General features: G+C 52.4%; 1 protein-coding gene across 2 annotated transcripts in view; it reads left to right on the top strand.

The window, feature by feature from the left end:
* PRKCB (protein kinase C beta) overlaps positions 1 to 25,017 on the top strand; it is a 102,662-nt gene that overhangs the window by 41,544 nt on the left and 36,101 nt on the right. For both annotated transcript variants that reach the window (XM_034065603.1, XM_034065602.1), the window contains exons 4-8: positions 9,902 to 10,013; positions 11,102 to 11,230; positions 21,043 to 21,199; positions 21,582 to 21,716; positions 23,089 to 23,185. In XM_034065603.1, coding sequence (XP_033921494.1) covers positions 9,902 to 10,013; positions 11,102 to 11,230; positions 21,043 to 21,199; positions 21,582 to 21,716; positions 23,089 to 23,185 — 630 coding nt within the window. The remainder of the gene's footprint in view (positions 1 to 9,901; positions 10,014 to 11,101; positions 11,231 to 21,042; positions 21,200 to 21,581; positions 21,717 to 23,088; positions 23,186 to 25,017) is intronic.

Raw genomic sequence — 25,017 nt, 5'->3', positions numbered from 1 at the left:
CCAGAGGCCACCAGCTCCATGGCTGGAAGTGGCCCCTTGCTGCTGCAGCAGCCCCGGGAGCAGGGTGGGTGCTGCAGGATGATGTGGGTGCCTCTGCGGTGGCAGAGTGTGAGCCTGCCCTGGGTGATGCAGAAGCAGCAGGAAGGTGCCAGCAAAGGTGACCATGGAGGCAGGAGGTGGGAATGCTGGAGCCACTTAACCTTGCTCAAGGTAAATGAGGTTTGGCAGCGGGAGAGCAGGGAAGGCTGTGGTCCAGATGCCTGCCCGCCAGCCTTCATCACCATCATCTGGGCAGCAGCTGGTGGAGCAGCAGCAGGTACCAGGGTTGTGCTTTGCCTGGTTCTGCACAGCTCTGGCTCACATGGATGCAATGCTTCTGTTTCTCCCTGTCTGATCTAGAGCAAGCCAGGAACAGTGAGGAGCCCTTGGACAGCTTGAACTTCCCCCCAGCACAGCTCTTTGATCCTGGGCCAGCAGCTTTCCTATGGCTTGAACCTGCCAGAGCAGGGGAGACTGAGCTGAGCTCTGAGGCAGAAGCTGTTCCCTGTGAGGGTGCTGAGGCGCTGGCACAGGGTGCCCAGAGAAGCTGTGGCTGCCCCATCCCTGGCAGTGCTCAAGGCCAGGTTGGACACAGGGGCTTGGAGCAGCTGCTCCAGTGGAAGGGGTTGGAGCTGGATGAGCTTTAAGCTTCCAACCCAAACCAATCTGGGATTCAGCCTCCTGCCCTGTGGCTGTCCAGCTGGTGATGGGTTCCTGTGGGCAGCCTCTGCCTGAGATGGGAAAGGTCTAAATTACCTCTAAGTTGTCACATTTTAAGAGGGGCCACCTGATACCAGGGCACAAGAAAGGCCTTTAACCAGGTTCTCTATTGCTTGGGTGAGGGTTGCCACTGTGGCTCATGGAGCAGACAGGTAAAAGCCACCAGGCTGGGGTGAACTGATTTGTTTCTGGTCCTTCCTAAAGATGAATAGAGGGATGCAGATGCTTGGGAGTTAAAGAAAGGAGCAGAAATGTCCCTTTTGTAGCTGCTCTTTTCTGTGCTCAGCAGAGCTCTCTGGTTTGTGCCCTGCACAACTGTTCCCTGGGCTGTAACAGGGGGTTCATGCAGAGCAGGCATCATTCCTTCAGCACTGTCAATCAAGTTTCTTACAGTGCTATAATCCTTAAGGAGCTTTGAACCAGGAGATGTAAAACTACTCCAGCAAACAGCAGTGCCCTGTCTGCTTTGGGAATGCTTCATGTCGAGCTGATGATGCAGAGCTTGAGCCTTCCTCTGCTGTGTTCTTGCCAGTAACCAGAGCATGGATCCAGAGCGACTGATGCAGTCAGGCAGTGGTGACATCTGGGTTGTGGTGGTGATAGCTCTGCCGTGTCCCATTTGTGCAGCAGTCTGGTGACCGCCTTCCCTTGCACAAATAATTAATATCCAATGAAAGAATGAGCTTAATTTATTGCATCTGTTTAAACCTCAGTGTGCTCATCCTTGGAGGGCCACGTGACTGAAGAGGGATGGGCTGCTCAGTGAGATGGCATCTGCAGGGGCAGGAGGCTGGGGATGCAGCGGAGAGATGGATGCTGTCGTTCCATCCGGATCCAGCCTGGCTGGAGCTCTCAGTGCCAGCTGGCTGCTGGGTTGCATCCCTAGAGCTGCTCTTTTATGGTATTCCACTCACGGAGCCAAGGGGAAAACACATCAAAGCCAGAAAGGATTTCTATCTTTGCTCCTTGATCTGTGTATCTTGTGGCACTTGAGAATCAAGGAGAGAACAGTTTTGTGTCCTGTAAAGTGCTTATGGATGCTTAATTTTAAACACCCAGGTAATACTGGTTACTTAAAATGAGTCTGTTTGAAGTCAAGGACATGCTTAAGTCTATGGGGTGGTGTGTGCATGTTCAAGCAGCCAAGGGGTGTACTTTATGCTTTTGAAGCATGACCAAGTAAGTGGAGAGCAGTGAAATGTCAATGGGAACAGACAGATTTGCACTGATCCTGCTTTGGAGCAGGTTCTGTTTGATCTGGTTGTGTATGAACCTCCTTGAGGAGAGCACACGGGTGTTTAACCTCACCAAGGCCACTGAATAGGAACCTTCCATCTAGCACAGGACTAATTATGCATTGATAGAGGGTATCTGAGGAAAAGAGAGTGAAAACTAATTGCTTCCTTCAATAGCAAATGAAGCTGGAGCTGTAAGTGCTGGTACTGAAGACACCAGGGCTGCTTTCATGCTGGACTGCTCTGAAGCCATGGCAGGACATGGCTTATTCTGATGGCTGGGGATGTGACGGTGGGTCTGTGATTTGGGTGATGCTGTTGCTGAGGAGTGTTCCTGGTACATGGGACAGGCTCACTGAGGGCAGATTTGACCAGTTCCTTCCCTTTGTCTCAACCTGTGTTATGCTGAGCTTTGAAGCACTGTTGATGAGGGTGGTGTGGTTCACCCACACCACGTTGCTGGGCTGGGCTCCCATGGCTGTGTGATGTGCATTGGGGTTGGAACTTGATGATGTGTAAGGTCCCTTCCAACTCAAACCACTCCATGATCCCTCAAAAGGCCTGAGCCCTGTGTACCTTTCACATTAACATGCTCTCAGGTCCCTCCCCAGCTTCCCAAAGTGACCACTTGTTCTGCCCAGGAGGACCAGTGTCGCTCTATGGGTTGCCATGACAAGCTCTGATGCTCCCATGCTCTCCTGTTGACAGGAGGCAGCACGAGCATGACCATTGGAGCTGAAGCTTCCCCAAGTATGGCAAGGTCTTCAGGAGCTGAAGTCAGGCGTGTGTAATGTAATGCAGTTGGCAAACCTAATTATAGTAGGAGCTATTAGTAGAATGCATAATTATTTAAATGGTAGACAAAATAATCATTAAAATGACCTTCTTTGCCTTATCCTGGTAAAGGTCATCTAATCAGGATGCATTAATAAATCCCAGAGCTGTTCTGGGTAGGTAACAGGCCAATGTAGCTTCATTCCAAATCTGCATTTCATTTTCCCACTATTTGCAGCATTAGAGGGTTCCTGTAATGCTCCTATCATGGCACCTTTGGTCTTTCCAGGCTCTGTTTGCTGGAGGCAGCATCATTTCCTTTCTGTCCTGGGCTCCTCCTTCCTCAGAAAGCTCTGGAATTGTGTGTTTGTACAGAAGAAAGTATTGCTGCTACCCTGGTTTAGGAGAGTGTGGCTCATACAGGTGGTGTTAGCCTGATGGCGTCTTCCCAGTATTGGTACATGGTGGTTCTGCCCATGCCCAGCATCACCAGATCCAAGCTGGTGCTTGTAGCCGGATGCAGAGGCTCATTCTGCTTTCCCAAGTTTGGGTTCTTCTCTTAGAGGATTTGGGACATGTGGGCTGGCAACAGTTAGCAATGAGAATAAATGAGGATGCCATTTGTGGTACCTAAAAACTAGCAGCTTGTTCAAGGTTCTCTTTTCTGGGGTTATCCCCAGTGGGAAAGGGATGCCTGTTGCCATGTAGCCCCTTTGCACAGGGTAACATCATAGGGCTGTGAGCAAGCTCCGACTGTTGGGGGTGGAGGGTGGGATGTGCAGCCACTTCCCCTTCCCTCTGACATGCCCATTGAGCCAGGATGTTCCTGAAGACCCCAAGCACCTCTTTCCCAGGTCTTGCCTTAGGGAGCAGGATCCGGCTCTCTCCTCTCACCCCCCATACCTGGTGCATGAGCTGATCCTCACATCCCTGCTGCAGCTTGCTGCCTTCCCTTGTCTTGCTAATGAAGTTCTCCATCCCATGGGGTGCCATCTGCCCCTTGCACAAGGGCACATGCTCGCTGCTCCTGCCAGCCGCTGACAGCTCCTGTGGGATGAAGATGTCTCTGCCTTGCTCCCTCCCAGCACCTTCTGTGCTTCCCTGAGCGCTGCTGGAGCCTGGCTTCTCCTCCTGCCAGCCTGCACATGTCTCCAGCCCCATCAGAAGCTGCTCTGCTTTGCCTGTTAAGATTCCAGCCCCTCTGGTTAAAGCAGGGGGCTTGGGATGGCTGGATCGGAGCTGGGTTTGTGCAGAGCATCACCATGAAGATGGTGGGGTAGGAGATGGTACCAGCTGGGGGTCCTGTGGGCACGGAGGGCTTCTCTGTGCTGCTTCAGACCACCCTGAGGCTGCAGGGAGCAGGGGAGCACTGTGGGAGCCCCATTCTTTCAGAGTTTGTTCTCTAATGAAATGACTCTCGAGGTACGTGAAGGATAACAAACATTTCTGAATGATGCTGAGCTGCTAACGCTGCTCGGGGGGAAAAAAGCTGAGTTTGGCTTTTTCTCTTGTGCTGCTGGGTAAAAGAGTGCATTTTATTCAGTGCTGGCAGCAGCAGGAGAAGAATAACTGTCATCTATAGCCCTCTGCAGTTGTCTGACTAGCAGATGAGATCTTCTGTCAATAAAAATGTATTCACTTGCTGGAAGCTGTCAGGGGAAGCTGTCAAGGGCAGGTGTTATCCGGGGCTGGGTGTTTGACATGGAACAGCCCAAGCTGTGATGCTGCTGCTGTGTTGCGGCTGTGCTCGGGGACCACTTGCCCTTCCACAGCCAAGGTCTGGGCAGAGGAGCTGCCTGCACTGCTGTGCCCTCAGGCCTGTGCTGTGAGGTTGAACAGCAGCAGTAACACTGGTAGCACTTGGTGTCAAACTGTCTTTAGAACGTGGATCCCAAGGAGTTCAGTACTGGTAGAAAGGATGCTCCGATGATGGACCCAGACCTTTGTCCTCTTGCCATGACCAGGACCTGTGCTTTCCTCCTGTGTGTAACCTCCTTTCAGTGCACCCCTGTGGTGTCTTTCCATTGGAGCCAATACCCACTGCTCTTGTTTGCTTGTTCCTTAACTTCCTTGCGTGGTTTTTGCTGGGATTTGGAGCTGTTTCTCACCAAAGGTGTTTCTCCAGCGCTGTACAGGCAGGTGGGAAGGTGCAGGAGGTGCATCCTTGGCTCCTGGCTGCAGGTCCCAAACAGGATAGTGCAGGTGAGTGCTGCTTGAAAGCCTGTCCTTGCCAACAGCACAGGGGTCCCATTTCTGGTGACCACTGTTATCTTCAGTTCATCTTCCCCCCTATGTCCTGGCTTCAGTGAGAAGAACTGGCACAAAGCAAGGATGCTGCCCAGAGCTCCCATTCACATCCCTGACCCAGCCTTTTACAGCCCTGGAAGGAAGCAGAGGCTTTTCTCTCCTGCATCACCTTTAGAGTCACTGTCAGGCCACTTCTGTCTGTGCTTGAGGTGTTCCCTGCATAATGGAGGGGATTTTCCTAGGGGAAATATTGGAACAAAGCACAAGGTTTCTGGTTTTACATCTGCTGCCTGGGTTTCAGTAGGTGCAGGCACTAAGCTCATGCTGTGTTCTATTTGCTCTGCTATTATGGGGCTTAAAATTGCCAGCAAATTCACTTTGAAATAGTCTCTTCACATGAATTGTGTTAATTCTTCTTTGGAAAAGGCTGTTTAAAGCTTTTGCTGCACTGAGATGGGGAAATAGGGGCAAGTCATCCTGCAGCAAACCGCTGGGGCTGTTGTGTGGGGTCCAGCATGAAGTATTAAAGCAGCATCAGCCATCGGGTGGGTTCTTGGCTTCCTGGGGACCGCAGGGCTCCAGCCCCTGCTGAAGGGATGGTGATGGGACCTGGGATCTGAGGGGTTTATTTGCATGAGGGAATAGAAGACATTTCAGTGCCCTTTGTGTGTGACTGATCCTAGGGATGAACTCAAGTGAGCTGGATGTGCTTTACAAGTGTTTCATGGCTCAGACTGCTGGGTCTGAGGAAGGGTCTGGGCCAAGGAGAGGCACCACTGATGCAGTGCAGAGTGACTAAACCCAGGCAGCATCCAGCCCAGGGTTTGGGGATGTCAGAGGGCTGCTGCCCTTGCCAGGACACGGACTTGGCATGAGGAATAGCTGAAGCCAAACGCCCTTGCTTGTCGTGCAGTGTGGTGATGCTCTGCTCTGCTCTCCCCCTTGGCTTACTGCTGTGTGCTGAGCCACTGCCCAGGCAGGCTGATGCACAGGAGCAAAGGGATCCTGGCTACAGTGAGCAGCACATAAATTAACCAATGCCACCAGTGAGGAACTGGTGAGCTCCTGCATCAGCATCTCCATCAGGGTTCAGCCAGAGGTGCCTGACATTGCTGTGGTCCTGCAGTGATGTGTATGGGTATGTGTACCTTCAGTGATGGGTATGACCCTGAAGCATGGTGCTGAGCCTGGGGAAGGCTCTGGCAGGGCTGTGCTCACAGTGCCTCCCGCAGAGGCCAGGGCTCGGTTGCTTGCTTTTGAATCACATTTCTTGTGTCCTGGGAGAGCAGGAGAGCTGGGGCTGCTGCAGGCAACACACACAGACCCCATACCCAGCACAGTAGGGTGGGAGCAGCGGGAGGTGTGTGGGGTTTTGCTCTGCAGGTACCTCAATGACGTGATACTGCATTGGCTCAGTTCAGACCTCAAACCTGCTGCCAAGCTGAGAAGCAGGAGCCACCTCTTATGGGTCGTTGCAGGGCACCAGCTTGAAGCCAACAGCTTCTTTCCCTTCCTGGCTCATGTTCTGACACGCATCCCTCCCCTTGCAGCATCGCGGGTCTGTGGCAGCGCTGATTCAAAAGGTCAGAGCCTCGCAGTGCAGTAAAACCTTCCTAATGGTGTTTCTGAGCTGTGTTCCCAAGGAGGGCTCCTCTGCCCTGCTCCTCTGTGCTGATGGGATGCAGGAGGAACGCTTCTCCTTTTCTTGGCAAGCCTCTTTTTAATCATTCTTGGTGTAAGTCTCAGCATCTGCACACACAGGGACCTCGTCATCCCTGTCTCTGTGGTACAAAAATAGGCTCTGTGTAAAGTGACTTCAGACTGGGTCAAAAATGATACCCAGACTTTCCAGTTTCTGGCACCTTCTAAAGCCCTGGTCAAGGTGAAACAGGCCCTCACACCAGAGAGGCAGTTCTGCCTCCCTGTGCCTGGCTGCATCCATCACCCTCGTATCCTTTGGGCTCTGGGTCAATCCAGAACACAGCCCTTGGGGTGGGAGCAGAAGGTGAAGCCCATGAGGGGTCCAGCTCCCTCTGAGCAGGACTGGGATGCTGATGGAGCAGTCTGGAAGGTGCTGTTGCTGCCGCAGCATGGCTCAATGCACACTTTGTTTTTCTGGCTCTGGCTTCTTTATCTCCCATTTCCAGTGGGAATTTAACATCCTTCACATGAATTGTCTCATTTTGCATTAAGCTTGTGGTTTGTTGTTTTTCTTCTTTATGAATGACTAAAGCTTTCATTTGCCTAAACAGGAATATCTGTTTCTAGAAGGGAACACAGAAACTGGAGCGCTCGGGGGCGATTCCTCCCCGTGTCACACGCTGGGGTTTAGCACGTGGCTTCTACTGCTGCCCCCGTGTCATCAGCCTCATCCTACTGCTGCTGGTGATGGGACGAGCACCCCAGGGTGTCCTGTGCAGGGTGCAGAGGGCTCAGGGGGATCTGATGGCTCCCTCCAAGTGCCTGCAGGAGGATGGAGCCAGGAGGGGCTGGGCTCTGCTCCCAAGGAACAAGAGATGGGACAAGAGGAACCGGCCTCAAGCTGCACCAGGGCAGGTTTAGATGGAGCTGAGGAACAATTCCTGCCCCACAGGGTGCTCAGCATTGGAACAGGCTGCCCAGGGCAGGGTTCACACACCGTGGAGATGAGGCCTCGGTGCCATGGGTTCATCCATGGGAGATGCTGGATCTGGTTCACACCGTGTTATGTGGGCAAAGCTGCTTATGGGGATGCCCCTGCGCTGTTGCACAGGCAGAGCTCAGGTCATAAAATCAAGTTTTCAGAGGCTTACAGTGTGTCCCATGGAGGGATTGCCCTATAAGCCTCTTAGGAGGGTGTGTGCTCATCCTGGTGTCCCTTTGGGCACCAGTGCTCCATGGTACCTGCCTGCAGCACTGCACCCATCATGGGCTGCCCAGCTCCAACCCCCTGCCTGCAATCTGCCCACCGAAGCTTTCATTCCCACACCTCTTCTAGCCTGAAACCCAGGCCAAAAGGCACAGTGTCACTTGGAGAGCTGATTACAGGTTAACCATGAACCCTCGTCCTGCCTGTCTTCCGGCTGACACACAAGCCACCAGACAGAGCTGTGCTCTGCTCTGCACATAGGAGCGCTTTGCTTTTTGAGATGATTTCAGTTTCAAACACAATAAACTTGCTCAAGTGTGTGCCCAACCCCTGGCACTCAACAGACTGAATTCAATGAAGCTCTGCTGCTTTTCCGCCTTCCTGGTATCACTCAAGTTATCTGTGGTGCTGTGAAATAATGCAGAATATGAAGTGATTAACGTGACTGGAAGGCTCAGTGCAGTAGTGGTAGGAGAATGAATTGGAATGGGGGAGGTGATGTATTGGCAGCTCTGTTATAGCTCAGTTCTGGCTCCACTCTTTATTTATTTACGTGGCTCGCGGTGCCCTGGAAAGGTGTCTTTCCTAACGCCTGGGCTCCTTTCCAGGCCATTAGAAAGCCACTGAGCTCAAATGGCCAAGCCAGGAGCTGTGCCTCATCCCTAACCCTGCAGTTAACCTGAGAGGGGATGAAGCCAGCAGCTTCTCACCATAATCCTCCTCCTCTGCTGTGTGTGATGCTGCCAGCACCCTACTCTGCAGCACTGAGCTGCTCTGGGCTCCCTTGCAGGAGCAGCACTGTCTGCCCCAGGCCACCCATGCTCCTCATGTGGTCCCTGTATGGTTCTGACATAACTTTGTGTTGTCTTCAGGATGCTCAGTGTTGGTCTGAATACCTGAGGTTTGATCAGGGCTTCCAGGATTGTCTTGTGTGGAAGATGCCAAGAAACACCAAATCCTTGGTCTGCCTCAGTCGTTTCCTCCTATGGTTGGTCCAATGTCCCTCTTGAAGTTGTTTCTCTGTGTGGCTGGAGCAGCTCTGCTCTGGAGCCAGGCTGAGAGAGCTGGGCTGGGGCAGCCTGGGGAAGAGAAGGGGAGACCTGAGAGCAGCTCCAGTGCCTAAAGGGGCTGCAGGAACCTGGAGAGGGGCTTGGGACAAGGGATGTAGGGACAGGCCAAGGGGAATGGCTTGAACCTGCCCAAGAGAGGGGAGACTGAGCTGAGCTCTGAGGCAGAAGCTGTTCCCTGTGAGGGTGCTGAGGCGCTGGCACAGGGTGCCCAGAGAAGCTGTGGCTGCCCCATCCCTGGCAGTGCTCAAGGCCAGGTTGGACACAGGGGCTTGGAGCAGCTGCTCCAGTGGAAGGGGTCCCTGCCCATGGCAGGGGTTGGAGCTGGATGAGCTTTGAGGTCCCTTCAACCCAAACCATTCCATGATTCTGTAGATCCCTGTTGGAGGAGCCCCGTTTGCAAGGTGTCTGTGCAGGACTGCAGCTGGTGTCCAGCATAAACCAGTGCCCCCCACTTTGCACATTCTGCTGGTGCAGAAAATCTGCTGTTGGGTTTAAGAAAGCTCAAAATATCCAAGTAGTATTTTACTGAGCAGCTCAGTTCCCAGAGTGTGCTGGGGAGGGATTGGCACTGGAGCACAAAGGTGCTCACTGGGTACCCTTAATACAGGTGGCAATAACGGGTGGCTTTCTCTGCTTTACATGCAAGCTGAGTAGGGTCCACCCCTTGTGTTGGTTCTTAGGCACCAATTTCACCTGGTGCTTTCCATGCTAAGGCCAAGTTATTTAAAAGCAGTGAATCGCCAGCGAAGCCAACGCGTTCCTTCCTCATTGTTATGGCAACACATCCACAGGGTAATAACGCTGGATCTTGGTGACTGTTGGAAAAGGTCCACATCAGTCGGTGGCAGTTGAGTGAAGTCCATTAACAGCACCTCCGTAGCCAGCTGGCGTGTGAAACGTGGCGAGCGGTGGGGCCCTGCCAATGTTTAATGCAGGTTTATAATCTTTATGGTGTATTTTCCTCCCAGGATCCCCGGAGCAAACACAAGTTTAAGATCCACACGTACTCCAGCCCCACCTTCTGTGACCACTGCGGGTCGTTGCTCTATGGGCTCATTCACCAGGGGATGAAATGTGACAGTAAGTGATGGAGCGGTGCTTGCAGCCATGGGGGGCTCTGGCACCCCACGGCCCTGGGCAGGGTCTCCCCCACATCATCTCTCCCCCTACACAGCATCCCCACATTCTCTCCCCCCTCTCAGCATCCTCCACATCATCCCCACAGGATCCCCACATTTTCCCCCACAGGATCCCCACATTTTCCCCCACAGCATCCCCACATTTCCCCCCACAGCATCCTCCACATCCCCCCCCAGTATCCCTGCATCCCTCCAATCTTCCCTCATTCCCTCTCCAGCTCTCCCAGAGCTGGCTCTGACTGACACCCCGTGGCCGTGTTGGCTGCAGTGAAACAGCCTCTGCAGAGCGCTTGGCTCTGCAAACAGGAGGAATTCTTTCCAAAGCAGAGGAAATGGGGGATGCAAGAACAGGGAGAGGATGGAGAGGGAGAGATCAGTTATTTTCCATGTTAATCTTGTACGTTCCTATTTAAAAGGACTGTGAATACACAGCTCTGCTTCCGTGCTCGTGCTGCCGGCGGGGAGCAGCACACTCTGCTGCTCGCCATGTGCTGCCTTTCCCATAAATATAGAAGCTTGCTGACTGTTGTGGGAACAGTGTATTCATTATCACCTTTAAAATGTTACCAAGTGGAAAGGAATTTCTTTAGAATAAAAAATTACAGATATATATATTTATATATTTTATACATATGTAACTTTCTGTACACGTGTATATGAATACATGTACACAGGTGATATTTAATGCCCCCTGTCAGCTCCCAGTGAACCCACTCAATACCCAGCATTGCACCATGGGTGTGATGGAGGAGAAGTCTGTAAAATTCAAGTAATTAGAATAAGGGCTAAAATCCTCTAATCTCCATTGGTAAGACCCAGAGCTGGGGGTTGGTGGGTCCCTGTGTCCTGGCAGGCCTCTGCCAGCCCCCAGCTGCATCTGAAGCTCCATTTCCTGCATGTTTGCCCCAGAATCCCTTAAAGCATCCCCATTTAAAGCGAGGACAAGCTCTCCCCATCCCTCAAACCCCATGAGCTGCAGCAGAGGTGACCCCAGCACTGACTGTCCCTTTCTCCCTGTCCACCCCACAGCCTGCATGATGAACGTGCACAAGCGCTGCGTGATGAACGTTCCCAGCCTGTGCGGGACGGACCACACCGAGCGCCGCGGCCGCATCTACATCCGGGCTGACATCGAGAAGGACGTGCTCACTGTTGTAGGTAGGTGTGATACCCAGGTGAGGTGGGACAAGGCTTTTGCTCTCCTCCAAGCACATTCCTGCCCTCTGGCAAGCCCTGGATGGTGCTTCCTGTGTTCAGTGGCTTTTCCAGTCCGAGACTTCTCAACCTGTGCTTTGAATCATGTGGAATTCCAGCATCCCTTGGGATGGGTGGCAGAAGGTTCCTCTGTTTAGCTGTGCCGTGGGGAAAAGCACATGGTTTGGATTGTGCTGTCCCCACGGTGGTGAACATCCCTTTCCTGCTGTTCTTCCTATGCCTTTAACAGTACCTGGGCCCATACAGGTCTTGGTTGGGATCTCAGTGGTAAGAGATGGGGCTGGTGGAGGCAGCCAGGCAGTGCTGCGCTCTGCTCTGACCCAGGGACCCATTGGGGAGCCCCTTGTCCCTCATCCCGGTTTCCTCTGTCCTGGAACATCTCCATTCTCAGCTTGTGGCACAAAACAGGATTATCCCATCCCTAAAGGCTTTGAGTTCCTAGGGCATGCTGCTTCCCCCGCGACCTGTAAGCACATTGTGAAACAAACTGTGCTCTTGTGAAGCCTCTTGTTCCCTGCATGGAGAGACCAGACTGGAGATGTGACTCCCTCTTGGGTGCTGGCAGGGGTAGGAGGCAGGCAGAGCTCTCTGTGGATGCACAGAGCTGGGTAACCAGGCAGCTCCGGAGGTCCAGTTGGTCTCTGCAGGGTTCCCAAGCTGTTCACAGCATGAGTTCAAAGCACGGGGTGTGAAATGCCACCTCCTGCCCACGCTGCAGACGGGGTCCGAGGGGTGCCAGGCTGATGATGCTGATAACGAGGACTAGATCCTCCAGCATCACACCAGTCTGGTTCCCGCATCCCGCAGGACAGCAGGGCTGGCAGCAGGAGATGCTGTGACATCCATAGGGTTTGCTTCAGTGGGATGGGGTCAGCTCTGGGGTGTCCCACTGAGCTCAGCACTGCTCTGATGGGTGCCTGGAGGAGTGTGAGTTTGTGGGGCTGAGCTGCTGCTCTGGGATGCTCCTTGTGGGGAGGGCAGGCTCAGCAGAGCCAAATGGAGACAGCTGCAACCTGTGTGATCCCAGACAGGGGCTCCAGCCCCTCCTGCCCCTCCTCTACCCTGATGAGGGGTGATCTGAGCACCTCAGGGTGCTGGGTGAGCTGTTACAAGGGCCTGTAGGGACAGGCCAAGGGGAATGGCTTGAACCTGGGAATGGTGCCCAGAGAAGCTGTGGCTGCCCCATCCCTGGCAGTGCTCAAGGCCAGGTTGGACACAGGGGCTTGGAGCAGCTGCTCCAGTGGAAGGGGTTGGAGCTGGAGGAGCTTTAAGGTCCCTTCCAACCCAAACCATTCCATGGTTCTATGATCCAGGAGCACAGGGAAGAGGCAGGATCCTCGCTGGCCCTAATGAACCATCAGAAACGTTTTCAAGAACAACATGAAGTTGCTGAAAATATTCATGAAAAAAACTGTGACATTAACACATTAAAAATGTGTTAATTTGGGGGTTGGATTTGTCCCTAAAGGAGAGCTTCAATGAACCACACAGAGCTTCCTTCCACACAACCCTGCTTCCCAGGCACCTTCCTCCGGGGGATGAGGCGGGACTGGTACCCAGCCTCCCATCGCTCCTGCTGGCACCGGAGCCGTGTTCCCATAGCTCCAAAGGGACGGGAGAAACTCCCCCGGCCCCTTTCTGTGCAGCTGGATTTTCCTTCCCTTCAGCTGGCTTTGAAAGGCTGTTTTATTTCTGGCCCTTTATGGAGGTGTTGGTGATAACATGTCATCTGTTGGCTCTTCCAGAAGGCAGGAAGCACACTGTGCTCCCCGGCTCTGCCGCAGAGCTGATGGAGGAGTGGGAGCTCTTGCAGGAGGAGGAGGGAGCACACTGGTGGTGCAGCCTGTCCATCCCTCCTGCCCTCCAGGCTGGTGAGGAGCTCGGCATTCCCATTCCATAAGTTGGATGGAGATGGAATAGTCTGCTCAGAGCAGAGCACACGTGGGCACCCAGCCCATGGAGCTGTGTGCTATGGGGACACAGGCTGGGCACTGCTGTTTGTGCTGCCAGGGAGGGACATGGACATGGAACTTGATGATGGACCTTGCCCAGTGTGTGGATGGGGTTTCCTGGCTCAGGAGCTGCACTAAGGGGTGGATGAGCTGTTCCCATGGTCAGTCCCAGTATTTGTCAGCATGTTCCAACACTGTGTGCTCTCCCTGCTCCAGGCCTGTCCCTGTGGGGCATGGAGCAGGCAGAGGCTCAGCCAAGCATGGGCAGTGTTGCCCATACTGGCAGGCCGAGCTTGGTCACACCAGGCTGAAACTGGGGTGCTGGGATCCCTGTTTTCCTATGAACATCTCTGCTGGTGTAAGGAGGAGATGCAGGATGCTGCAGTGGGCTGAAGCTGTTGGGCTCTGTGCCCAAGGGATTGTCTGTGGTGCCTTTGATCCCAGTAAAACACAGGGAAGGATCTTCTCAATGGTTGGAGACCCTTGCTCACAGCTTCAGTGAGCTGACCCATAGCAAAGAGCATCACATCTGTGGTGTTCAATGTGAGGCCGCTGCTGCTGGCCCTTGGAGCCAGCAGTGCTCGGCTGGGCACAGAGAAATGCCTGCAGGCGGCAGCACAGGCACAGCCAAAGCCTTCGGTTCTCATCATTGACTTGAGGAATCCGTCAGGAGTTTGCCGTGTGCCTTTTGGCAGCGTGGTTTTCTATTTAAAACCTGCTCTTTCTGAAGCAAACCTGCTCCTCACGATGCAAAAAGCAGCTTTTTGCTTAAGGAAAGTGCGTTGGTTGACTTGGAATGACCTATGTGGTGAGCTAGAGACCTGAAAAGCTGCATCTCTCTGCATCCCCCTCTCTGAAGATGACCATGGACTGTTTCTCCCCCCCCCCCGATCTGTGATCTGAGACCTCCTCTGTGTGATGGTAGCAGGTAGGAGACGCTGTGGGTCCATTGTGGCCAACACTCCCTATCTTCAGCTCACAAATGAAGCTCAGGAAAGAAGGAGATGTTTAAACCTAACAGATTCACTGTGAATCCCACTGCTGTAGGGCGCGGGTTTGACCCCAAACCTGCTATGGTGTAGGGATGGAGAAGCGGGTGTTGTGAGGGATGGAGCAGCCCCAGGTCAGCTGTAGGCTGTGCAGGGCTATGCTCATGCTCTGCTTGTGCACAGCTCTTGGCACAGCACGGGCCTGCCTACGGCACGGTCTGCCAGATACTGGGATTGTGGAATCATAACAATAACATGAGAAGGACCCAAATGTCAATGTTTTTAACCCATTCTTGGTTCTGAAGAGCCAGGATGAATCTCAGAGCTGGAGGGTAGGAGGCTGCTGAGAGCATCCCTATGGGGGTCACTGAGGCTTCAGGCAGAGGCAGGGCTTGAAATCCAGTAGCCAAACCCCCAGATCTCCCAAACTCTACAACGTGTGCACAGGACAGCCCAGGCTTTGGCTAATAGTAGGGCAAATAAATGGCACCTTCCTAAGGCCTGTAGCTTGGTGCTGTTGGCTCAGTGTGTCCCCCAGCTCCATACTGGGCACTGGGCTCACAGCTCCATCAGCCAAAGGTGGTTTCCAAAACACAGGAGGTTTCTGAGGGCTTGTTAATAAGAGGACAAAGCAGTCTGCATCAGTCTGCATCTCATCCAGGAACGCTTGGATACGTGCTCTTGGCAAGCGCTTCCGAAGCATTGACACGAGCTGTGTGGGGACTGTGTGATCAGCATCCTGCTCGTGAGTGAGGTCCTGAGATGGAGCTGGCTTTGGCTCAGAGCCTGATGTGCCAGGATCATAGAACAGAATCCCAGGACCTCAGGGATCAGCTGGTCCAACCATGTGTTGTTGAATGTCCGATGTTTCTGTGTGTTCAGGTTGGATAGTGTTGAAAGTGCTTATTTCAGTGCTGAACAGACCAGGCCCAGGGAATCAGTGCAGGAGGCTGGAAAACCTCAAGTAGCTGGCTAGAAATGGCTGATTGTATTGGCAGTTGTTGGTTTAAATCAGGATAGAGCATCCCTGCCATTGGTGCTGTGATGAACTGGATCCCAAGGCAAGCAACCTGAGCTACCATGGGTCACCCTCCTGGAGGCCATACAGGGAGAAGCCTGTTCAGCTCTTTGGCTTCCTTACATTAACACTACAACATTCATGGAGTCTCTTCCACTTGTGCCAAGATGGATGCAAGTTGTGTGTGTTGGAGCCTCTGGAGCCTGTGGTGGCAGCCTGGGCATGGGGACGGCTCTGTCGCTTCTCCTTGAGCAGCAAAATGAGATCTCTGCTTCTCTCACCCACCATGTAAACCATGGCAAACTCTTCCTCGCAGCTTTGTCATACCAAGGAGGTAGCGTGGGATGGTTATTTAGCTTGAATCATAGAATCCCAGAATCCCAGACTGCTTTGGGTTGAAGGGACCTTAAAGCTCCTCCAGCTCCAACCCCTGCCACAGGCAGGGACCCCTTCCACTGGAGCAGCTGCTCCAAGCCCTGTGTCTAACCTGGCCTTGAGCACTGCCAGGGATGGGGCAGCCACAGCTTCTCACAGCTTGAGCCTCCTGCACCTTGAGCTGCTTGACAAAATAGAAGTCATCTTTTGGGCCTGGTACATGGGATTTAGGTACCCAGCAGTGCTCTGAGATGACTCAAACTGCCAGAGCAAGTTAATTCCCTTTGGATGCTGCTTACCGATGCTGTCCTCTGTCGCTGCGTCAGGGTGTTCATTGCTTGTCTCAGGGAAGTGGTGACCTACAGGGACTAAGGGCAGAACAAACATGACAGGTTTATGCTGCACATTCAGGGGTACATGTGGGAGATGGAGGCTGTTCAGCATCTTCAGGTGGCTTTGAGCCGTGTCCAGGTGAAAGCACAGTGTGTCCTGTCCTTGTGCTGGAGTATCAGGACAATGCTGGGTTCCCTCCTTGTGGCTCCTGCGAAGCCAAGACCCCATTGGGAGCAGTGGAATGAGGCTCCATCTCAGGGTTACAGCAGAGGCTGCCGGGACCAGAGCATTGCTATTTACCAAGCTGATGAAGTACAACATTGACCCAAACTGAAACCAATTACTCTGTGATTAGATAAAGGAGCTGGAAGTGTGTTAATTAATAATCACCAGCCCAGGAAGACGCAGCCATAATGAGTCCTGAGCCTTTGCTATTGCAGAAGCATGTGTGAATAGATGCTCCTGCAGAGCATTAATTCAGTGTTTTAACACATGAGGGTGTTAATCCCAGCTCGCTGGAATGTGGCTGCTCCCGGCTGGAGCTGGTGTGTGCTGCTGGAGGGGGGAAGATGAGAGCAGAACAGCCCAAGAGCATCCCGTCTCCAAGTCCTGTGCAGGAGGTGTTAAAGGGGGTACCACAGGCATGGCTGAGGCTGTGGTGAGGTGGTCAGGCAGGGATGGGGTGTTGAGCTCTGACCTGGCAGTGAGCAGGGCTCTCAGAAGGGTATTGCCCTTGGTGGGCAGTGGGAAGCAGAGCTCTCTGCCCTCACTGTGTGGTGCTGGCCTTGCTTACTCAGAGATGAAGGTGAAGGATTTGGCAGCCGGTTTAAGCTGTCTTTGAGAGCGGGGTGGGAGTGGGTTTTGTTGTAGGCTTTCTTTTTTGAACATCAAAGTGAACCCCCATATGGTGCTGCATATTTAGCAAAGAACTTTATGGGCTTTATTTATCCGGCATACTCATCTTGCCTTCCCATAGGAGCCTGGGAACCTATGGCATTTGGCACTGCGGTGCTGCCTGTGCCTCTTTACCAGGGTGCAGCTCCTGCTGGGGCTGGAGGAAGGGCCTTACCCTGCTCTCACAGACACCATGGGCTCCTGCCCATGGCCAGAAGGTGCTGGGAAGGGCTGTGCTCCTTCCGGCTTTGGGCATTGGTTCCAGTGCTGTTTCTCCCCACGTTTTCCATTGGAGATGTGGGTGTCTGAAATCAGTGTCTCTTCCCAAGCCTGTTCTGCAGTTATGGCTGTCTGAGTAATTAAAACATGTCTGAATAATTTGTTTGGAAGCTATTGCACATATTGGACAGGAAATTATTCAGATATCACCCAACCAGCTCTACCTGCCCTGGCCCTACAAGGTGTTGCTGGTGCCATCTCCTTCCATCCCAATGGATTGGTGTCCCCAACCCATTGCTGCACACCCTGAGTAAGGGAGAGGTATTTCCTCACAGAACACCCCTGAGCATCCTTGCTGGTACACAGAGGATGTGCCAGCATGGCCCCAACCCCAAACCCCCCCTGGATCCAGGCAAGTTCAGGGCTTTTCAACGCCTCCTCCTGCCTGCAACCAGAGCAGCTTCTCCTCAGCTTGGTAGCCAAAGTGATTTAAGACCAGCTGCTGTAAATGGGATTGTAATATTCTTACTCATCACTATTAATAATGATGTTACTACTTCTTAATGATGCACAAAACTGTCAGAATGTGACTGATATCAAAGTAATTTCCATCAGATTTCACTGTCATAGGAGTGCTGTGAGGAGAGCAGCGCGTTCCTCCCTAGGCGAGGTATAACTGCTGCACCTCTGGGGGCTTTTATTTCTCTTTCACTTAATTGTTGCTTTCTGCTTGAAAAGCCAGGAAGTTACTTAAGGTCAGGCCGAAGCGTTTGGGGTTTTTAAATGAATAGATAAAATTATTCCCATTAATGAAATTCTTTGGCCTGCATGCTGAGATAATAACAGAGGTAATCAAATCTCATGCTTCAGGGCATAAACTGATTAACTGTGAGGGTCAGGAAGCACTTTTTCTGTTCCTTAAAGAAGCAAACAATGGCCTGATAAATGTTGAAGCCTTATTCATTTGTCTCTGGAGGACATTACACTGGTGAAACACACAGCATGGATTCAGTGTGAGGTGATTCTGCATCCTCTCTCTGTGAGGGGACATGGTCTTGTTTGATTCCCATGGGCAAGCAGCTTCTGAGAATCATGGAATAGAATCATGGAACAGTTTGGGTTGGAAAAGACCTTCAAAGCTCATCTTATCCAACCCCTGCAATGAGCAAGGGCACCTTCAACAGCATCAGTTTTGCCTGGTTGGTTGGTCCTACAGGATGGCAGTGGGCTGCGTTTGGTGTGGAGATGGGATATTCCCCCAGTGCTCCAACATCTGCCTATGCTGCGGATGGTCAGGGTCATTGAAAATAGGGTTTTGTAATCATTTTCAAGCCAGGAAGGTTATAAAAGGAGCCAGGCGGTGCCTCGGCAGGACTTACCGTGGGGCTTTTCACTAATACCCTTCTGTGTTCTATCGTTCAAAAGCATGGTTATAAAGATTGCCTTTTTCCCTATCAAAAAGGCTCAGATAAAAGCTTGTAACAATGATGAGAAAATATGTATTCTTCTCCTCGGTGATAAGAGGTGAGGGAAGGGAAGGCGTTCCGGCTCTATCAGTGCAGAGCCTTGGCAAGGCCCTTGGAAATGAAACCCATTATTTGGAGATCTCCCCCAGCAGATTGGAAGCCTGTCTGCTCATGTGCTACAAAGCTTGGAGCAGAAGGGTTTGACTGAGAGTCCACAATGAGCTGCAGAGTAACTGCTGTGCATCCTCTGAAGTGCAGAGTGGGGATTGATGTGCAGGCTTCAGGGAAGACCCATTAAATGGTACATGCAAATGAGTGTTAGGATGTTGTAGGACTGAAGTCAGAGGGAATGGTTACAGACAGAGGAAGATGTGACTGTTGGGCTGCTCACAGCATGTACATGGATGAGGTTGGTGCAGAGCTTCACCAGCCCTGGTGCTGCTGTGGGTTTCTACCCATAGGGGTGTGGACGGCCCAGGGCAAAGCTGACCCGAACTCAGAGAGCAGCCTGTGCAATACATAACACATTGGCAATAACCAGTTGGCTTGAAAGCCACTCATGTGGCTGGTGTTTTATTGTCCTCCAGAGACAGGCTGACAATGCTGGGCTGGGGCAGCCTGGACAAGAGAAGGCTCCTGATGGTGAGACCTGAGAGCAGCTCCAGTGCCTAAAGGGGCTGCAGGAAACCTGGAGAGGGGCTTGGGACAAGGGCCTGGAGGGACAGGCCAAGGGGAATGGCTTGAACCTGCCCAGGAGAGGGGAGACTGAGCTGAGCTCTGAGGCAGAAGCTGTTCCCTGGGAGGGTGCTGAGGCGCTGGCTCAGTTCATCCCTGCTGGGAAGATGAGTTGGCTGCTGCCTAAGCACCTTACAGAAGGACACTGCCCCAGGGACCAGAGCCCCCCACGTGTCCTCTGCTGCTCACACTTGAGCACAGAAAGCTGTTTGTCAGTGCTGATGATCTGCATCCCTGACCCCATGGGCTGAGCCTCCACCTCCCATCAGAGACCCGACCTGCCCCGGGGACCATGGATCCGCAGTGAGGCCGCTGTACATCACTGCTCTGGGGCTGTCAGGGATGAAGTCATCCTTCCCCTTCTGCCCGAGGGGCAGGAGGTGGCTCTGGCTCTTCAGACTTGTCTGGGGCATGTCCAGTGCTGTAGAATCGATAGGGCTGCCAGGCACCTGCAATTGGGCAGCAGGCAATTCCCAGCAGGCTCCCCTCTCTGTGCCTCAGGAGCTGCTGTCAAGGGTGTCCCGTTTGATAAATGAGCTGGTTTATACATGCAAACTGGAGCTTTGGCTCCGAGTTTGCTTCCACAGAGCCGGAAATTGGGCGATGCTTCAGGAGGACAGCAGCAGATTGCAGATTTCGGAGCATTCATTTGCTTTTCAAACCTATCTGGCTCCCAGCCTTGCCTTGGGAATGCCTCACTGGGAACAGAGCAATTGTGTTTGCTCTTGCTGACTCTCTGAAAGGATCTCCTAACATCCTGCAGCACTGCACACGCAGCCGGATTAGGGGTGAAGCTGTGTCCCCAGTGACCCTCGCAGCTGAACTGGGTGATCCAGTGGGAGTGTGGGCAGTGCCACATTCCCTGTTCCTAGAACAACCCATGTGCCTGATCCCGAGGTGTGCACTGGCCTGGGGAGCTGACATTGTGCTGAGGAGGAGCTGGGGGCTCTGTAACTGCAGGGTTTGGCAGGAGCAGTGCTGCCTGCATGAGTCCTGCTGCAGTGCAGGGAAGGGGATTTCCTGCTCTGGCTTCCAATGAGCAGCTTTTCCCCCAGTTACATCCCTGCTCCATCATGTCCCATTGGACTTTCCATCTCTGGTGTCTTTATTGGGCTTGGAGGGAAGATAAGACCCTTCTCCCAGGAGACAAACTGACTTAAGCTGGGGAGAGATGCTTGTGTCAGCCTGATCGTATTCAGGTTGTCAAAGCTGCAACCCCATTGCAAGCAGTTGAGGTTGCCCACAGGTTTCCTCTCCCCTCTTCTGCTCCTGCTCCCTTGGACATCCCGTTGGGACTATGGCATCTGAGCCCAAGGGGATCCAGAGGGAGATCTCTGTGCTCAGCCACTGGCCTGGTGCACCCTGGTGCCAGCTTCACCCTATTCTGTTCCCATTTCCACTCTCCATGGAAAGTACCATCCTGGTGCTCCCCTCTCTCCCAAAAGGATGTAAATCAGTGTAATTCTGCTTACCAAGGTGCAAGAGCAGCTTTAAACTGTTTAAACCTAAGAGCAAACAACAAACCATCCCATCAGAAAGGGGGAGTGATCTCTTTAGTTGCTCCTCCAGCCTCCCTCATCCATCGGAGCTGTGCTTGCTTTGCATTGGTAACTGCACATCATTCCATGAGGAATGGCTGGGTCTGCACATACTCAGTTTTGGTTCTGGTTTTAATCACTGTTTTCACACTCGCTCTTGGCACACAGGGAAGTTGTCAATTGTTGGGTATGTTTGTACTTTTGGTACTGAATTTAATCCTTTCTCTCTTCCCCAGTAAGAGATGCTAAAAACCTAGTTCCTATGGACCCTAATGGCTTGTCAGATCCCTACGTGAAGCTTAAACTAATCCCTGACCCCAAAAACGAAAGCAAACAGAAGACCAAAACTATCAAGTGCTCCCTGAATCCTGAGTGGAACGAGACATTTAAATTGTGAGTAGCAGAACACGTTTAAACCTTTCAACTCCTTCTTCTCACCCCTAAGAACTAATGGGATTGGGTTGGTGCTGATTTAATTGTTCAGAGGCATTAAGCCGATTCAATGAGAAATAATTCCTTTTGGTCCTGTAAGTGGGACTCAGGAACATGCAAACCTCTGCCCTGAGCCCTGATCAAAGCTGAGTGTTCGAGGGCAGGAGCTCTGCATCCTCCATTTGAAATGGATGTGATGGGAAATGCAGTATTAGAGCATTGAACAGTCATTGAGGACCATCCTTTCTGTTTGCAGCCATGTCCTTATGGAGCATGGAGGGGCACGGTGGCATAGCAGTGGCCTCTGGAATTAAACCAGCCCTTTCTCTTTGCTCTCTCGCAGCCAACTGAAAGAGGCAGACAAAGACAGGCGGTTGTCTGTGGAGATCTGGGACTGGGATCTGACCAGCAGGAATGATTTCATGGGCTCCTTGTCCTTTGGGATTTCTGAGCTGCAGAAGTCGGGAGTCGATGGATGGTAAGAGTGGTGATTGCTTTAAAAACACAGTGGGCAAAAAGCAGCTCTGATGGGTTTTGAACATGATGAAGATGAGGCAGCTCATTGTCCTTTACCAGCATCCTTCTGTTCAAGGTCCAGCAGTCGCTGTGGCTCCCATGGAGGGTGCTGCTCCAGCAGGATATGGGGGTGCTGGGTGCCTGAGTGTCCCTGCACGGGCTGGCTTTGTCACCTCCTTCTGCCCCTCACAGCATTGCTGGAGGTGGGGTTTTCCCTCCCATGGGCAGGAACAACCACGGGTGTCTCTGTCTGGTGTTCCTGCAGGCTCTCACTTCCCAGGCATTTGCCAATCCAGCATTTTCCAGCTGAATTCCTTGGTGTGTGAGCTGGGCAGGAGAGCCTGGCTGTGAGCTGGTGAATGGAACACTGTGACCATGATGTGTGGCAGGGACAGCCCTTCCATAGCACTCAGACTAGCAGAACCCATGCCAAGGGGCACTGTTCACCAGGAGGGATGCTCCTGTGTGTAATTACCCTTGTTCCCATATGGAAGATGAGCACTGTGGGTCTGTGACACCGCACTGAATGGGTCTCTTCATTTCCATTTTATCTCCCCCAGCAGGACTCATGCTGCTTATTTCCTTGGGTTTTTTCCCCAGCCACTGATGCCTGAGAGCTCTGTTCCCTTCCCATGTCAAGTGTAATAACTGGAAATAGATATTATGTCTTCTGGAAACCAAAACCTGTGCTACTCATTTGCATTCCACCAGTTGAGCAAACACCCCTGACTCTGTCTTGTCTTTTCCACCATGGGAGGAACATGTATCTCTTTTAAAGCAGGGAATGGAGAGGAGGAGGGATAGTGGATGGGCTGGACACCTACATAGCACTGACCCATCATAGGGCTGCAGCAGGGTCTGGCTGTGATATCGTGGGGCTCAGTCTGTGAGCCTCCATTGTCACAGACCAGATCCTGATGGAGATGAGGCTTCTCCTCTGGGAACATATTCCCAGTCTCCGGTAGGGATGCACGTGTTGGCTGGAGTTGATGCACTGCCACAGCCTGGTGGTTTTCCCAGCCTTTAGGGTTAGGAAATCTAAGTGGAAATCTAAGTCACAGGTTTGGCTGGCGTGAGCTCTGCTGTGTATTTCATACCTAAACAACTGCAGTTAATGGGGAAAACAAGCTTAAAGGAAGAGCTTGCCCCTCTGTTATCTCATTTGTCCCTTCAGTGCAGTCTCTGGATAACACCATTGATTCCCAGGTTCAGGATGGAGCTGAGGCTTCGCCCTGGGCTGGGTGAGATCCCTCAGATCTGATTCCTGAGAGCTGCTGTTTGTCCTTTCCCATTGCCTCCCATCCTGACCTTGACATCTCCCCATGTCCCTCCAGGTTCAAGCTGCTGAGCCAGGAGGAGGGCGAGTACTTCAACGTCCCAGTGCCTCCAGAGGGAGAAGAAGGAAACGAGGAGCTGAGGCAGAAGTTTGAGGTGAATTGATCTCTGCTGCCTATCTGGGGGTTTGTTTGCTGCCTCCTGCCATGCCCTTCACAAGGGACTTTCCCTGCCTCCGAAAGGAGCAGCCGCTTCTGGTGGGTGAGGAGATGATGGAGACACAAATGATGCTGTGGCATTTACATCAGGTTGAGAATACAACAGATGATTGCACCATGTGCTCTGCTAAGGGGGTGCTTGGTCCCTGCCTCTGCTGCCTGTGAGCAGGAAGGAGTCTGACACCATTTCTAAATCATATTTCCCCGCAGCACAGCAAATGCTTCCCTTTCATGTGCGTTGTTTCAATGTCTTTCTGTTAGGGCTACACAATTCACCCTTTGGGGTGGCCAAAAGAAGTACAGCCCAAACAGGTTGCACATTATCATCAATGTGTTTCCAATGCTTTATTCCAGTTGAAGGATGAGGATAGTGGATGGCTCAGAATGACCTGATGTAACCGTGCTCCTGATGCCAGCACATGGTGCAGCAGTTGTACCCTCTGAGGTGCCATATAACAGGATTTGTTCATCTGGTTTTAATGTCATGCTGCTGATTATGAATTAATATCATCAACTGAAGTGAATTAAGATATTAATAGAATTGGATTTGGATCTGATCGTGGGAAGGAAACCTCTCTGAGCCTTTACACATCATGGCATCCCTGTGCCCAGCCGGGTGCACTGGGATCAGGATGGGTTTTGAGGAGAGCAATGGCTGGGTGAGGTGGCACATGGCATCAGTGATCCCTGCGGTGGCCCAGATCCTGCACATCATGGGCTTCACACCACAAAAGCACTGCGGGAAGCTGCCAATTCTGCTCCATCTCTATCAGCATCTTGCTGGGACAGGCTGATGGATGGGAGCCTCAGCCACTGCTATAGCACAGGCTCAGGTGTAGTAAATTCATGCTGACAAATGGAGCCAGGCAGCGAAGGTCAGGTGTGTTTTTAACACAATATGTGAGCAGTATTTGGCACAGTTCAAACCTTAAAGAGGTCTTGAGATGGTGTGAGCCTATTAAATACAGGACTTTTGTACTCACTTAGAGACATTAGAGACACCTGATAGCCAAAGCAGGACACTTCAGTTGCGGTGATGAACTTCACCTCTTCCCAGCTCTTATTTTGGGCTCTTCCATGGAAAGCCCTTTCCCCTCCTGGCCCCACTGCCTGCTGAGCCCATTGTGTCAGGGATGCTGTGTCTGTCTCCTGTGGACATCCTGTGTGAACAACCGCAGGTTGAGTGTGAGACTGAGGGTGGTTGCAGCACCCCCTCTTCAGACCCAGGTAGGGGAACAGCTACAGTCAGCAGGAGGGACCCAAGGTCACTGTCACCCTTGGCTGATGGGAACGCTGTGCCTGAAGCTGGCTGGTTTGCTGGGATGAAGTGAGTGAGAATCCTCTTCCTTCTCCCCTCTTTGTGTTGCTCTTTTCCCCTCTGCCCAGGGTTGAAAGCCTTGCCCTGCTTTGGTCCATGATACATGGGATCCCATGGCCAAACCCAGTGCTGCTGGGCTGCAGATGTGTGGGGGAATATGGGCTCCTCTGGAACAGAGCTGCTCTTTTGGGTGTCATTTAACAGAAACATAATAGTGCCCTTGTATTTTATTGCAGCTTGTTCTCACAGAGGTTAATTTGGTGTCAGGGCTGATCTGATGAGATTGTTTTTCAGCTGTGATGGAGTGTTCAGGAAGCTCTCATGGAATATAACTGCTGCTAAGTACACCTTCCCTTTGGAGATGGCTTTGAAATGCAACAGGGTGAGGACTGCTGAAGGCAGTCACACAGCACAGGGCTGGCATGGCAGAGACACAGAGGCTGCTGCTGTTG

Source organism: Melopsittacus undulatus, chromosome 8, assembly GCF_012275295.1.
Source record: "Melopsittacus undulatus isolate bMelUnd1 chromosome 8, bMelUnd1.mat.Z, whole genome shotgun sequence".
NCBI lineage: Eukaryota > Metazoa > Chordata > Aves > Psittaciformes > Psittaculidae > Melopsittacus > Melopsittacus undulatus.
The sequence above is the reverse complement of the archived record's forward strand: the minus strand, read 5'-3'. Positions and strand labels throughout refer to the sequence as shown.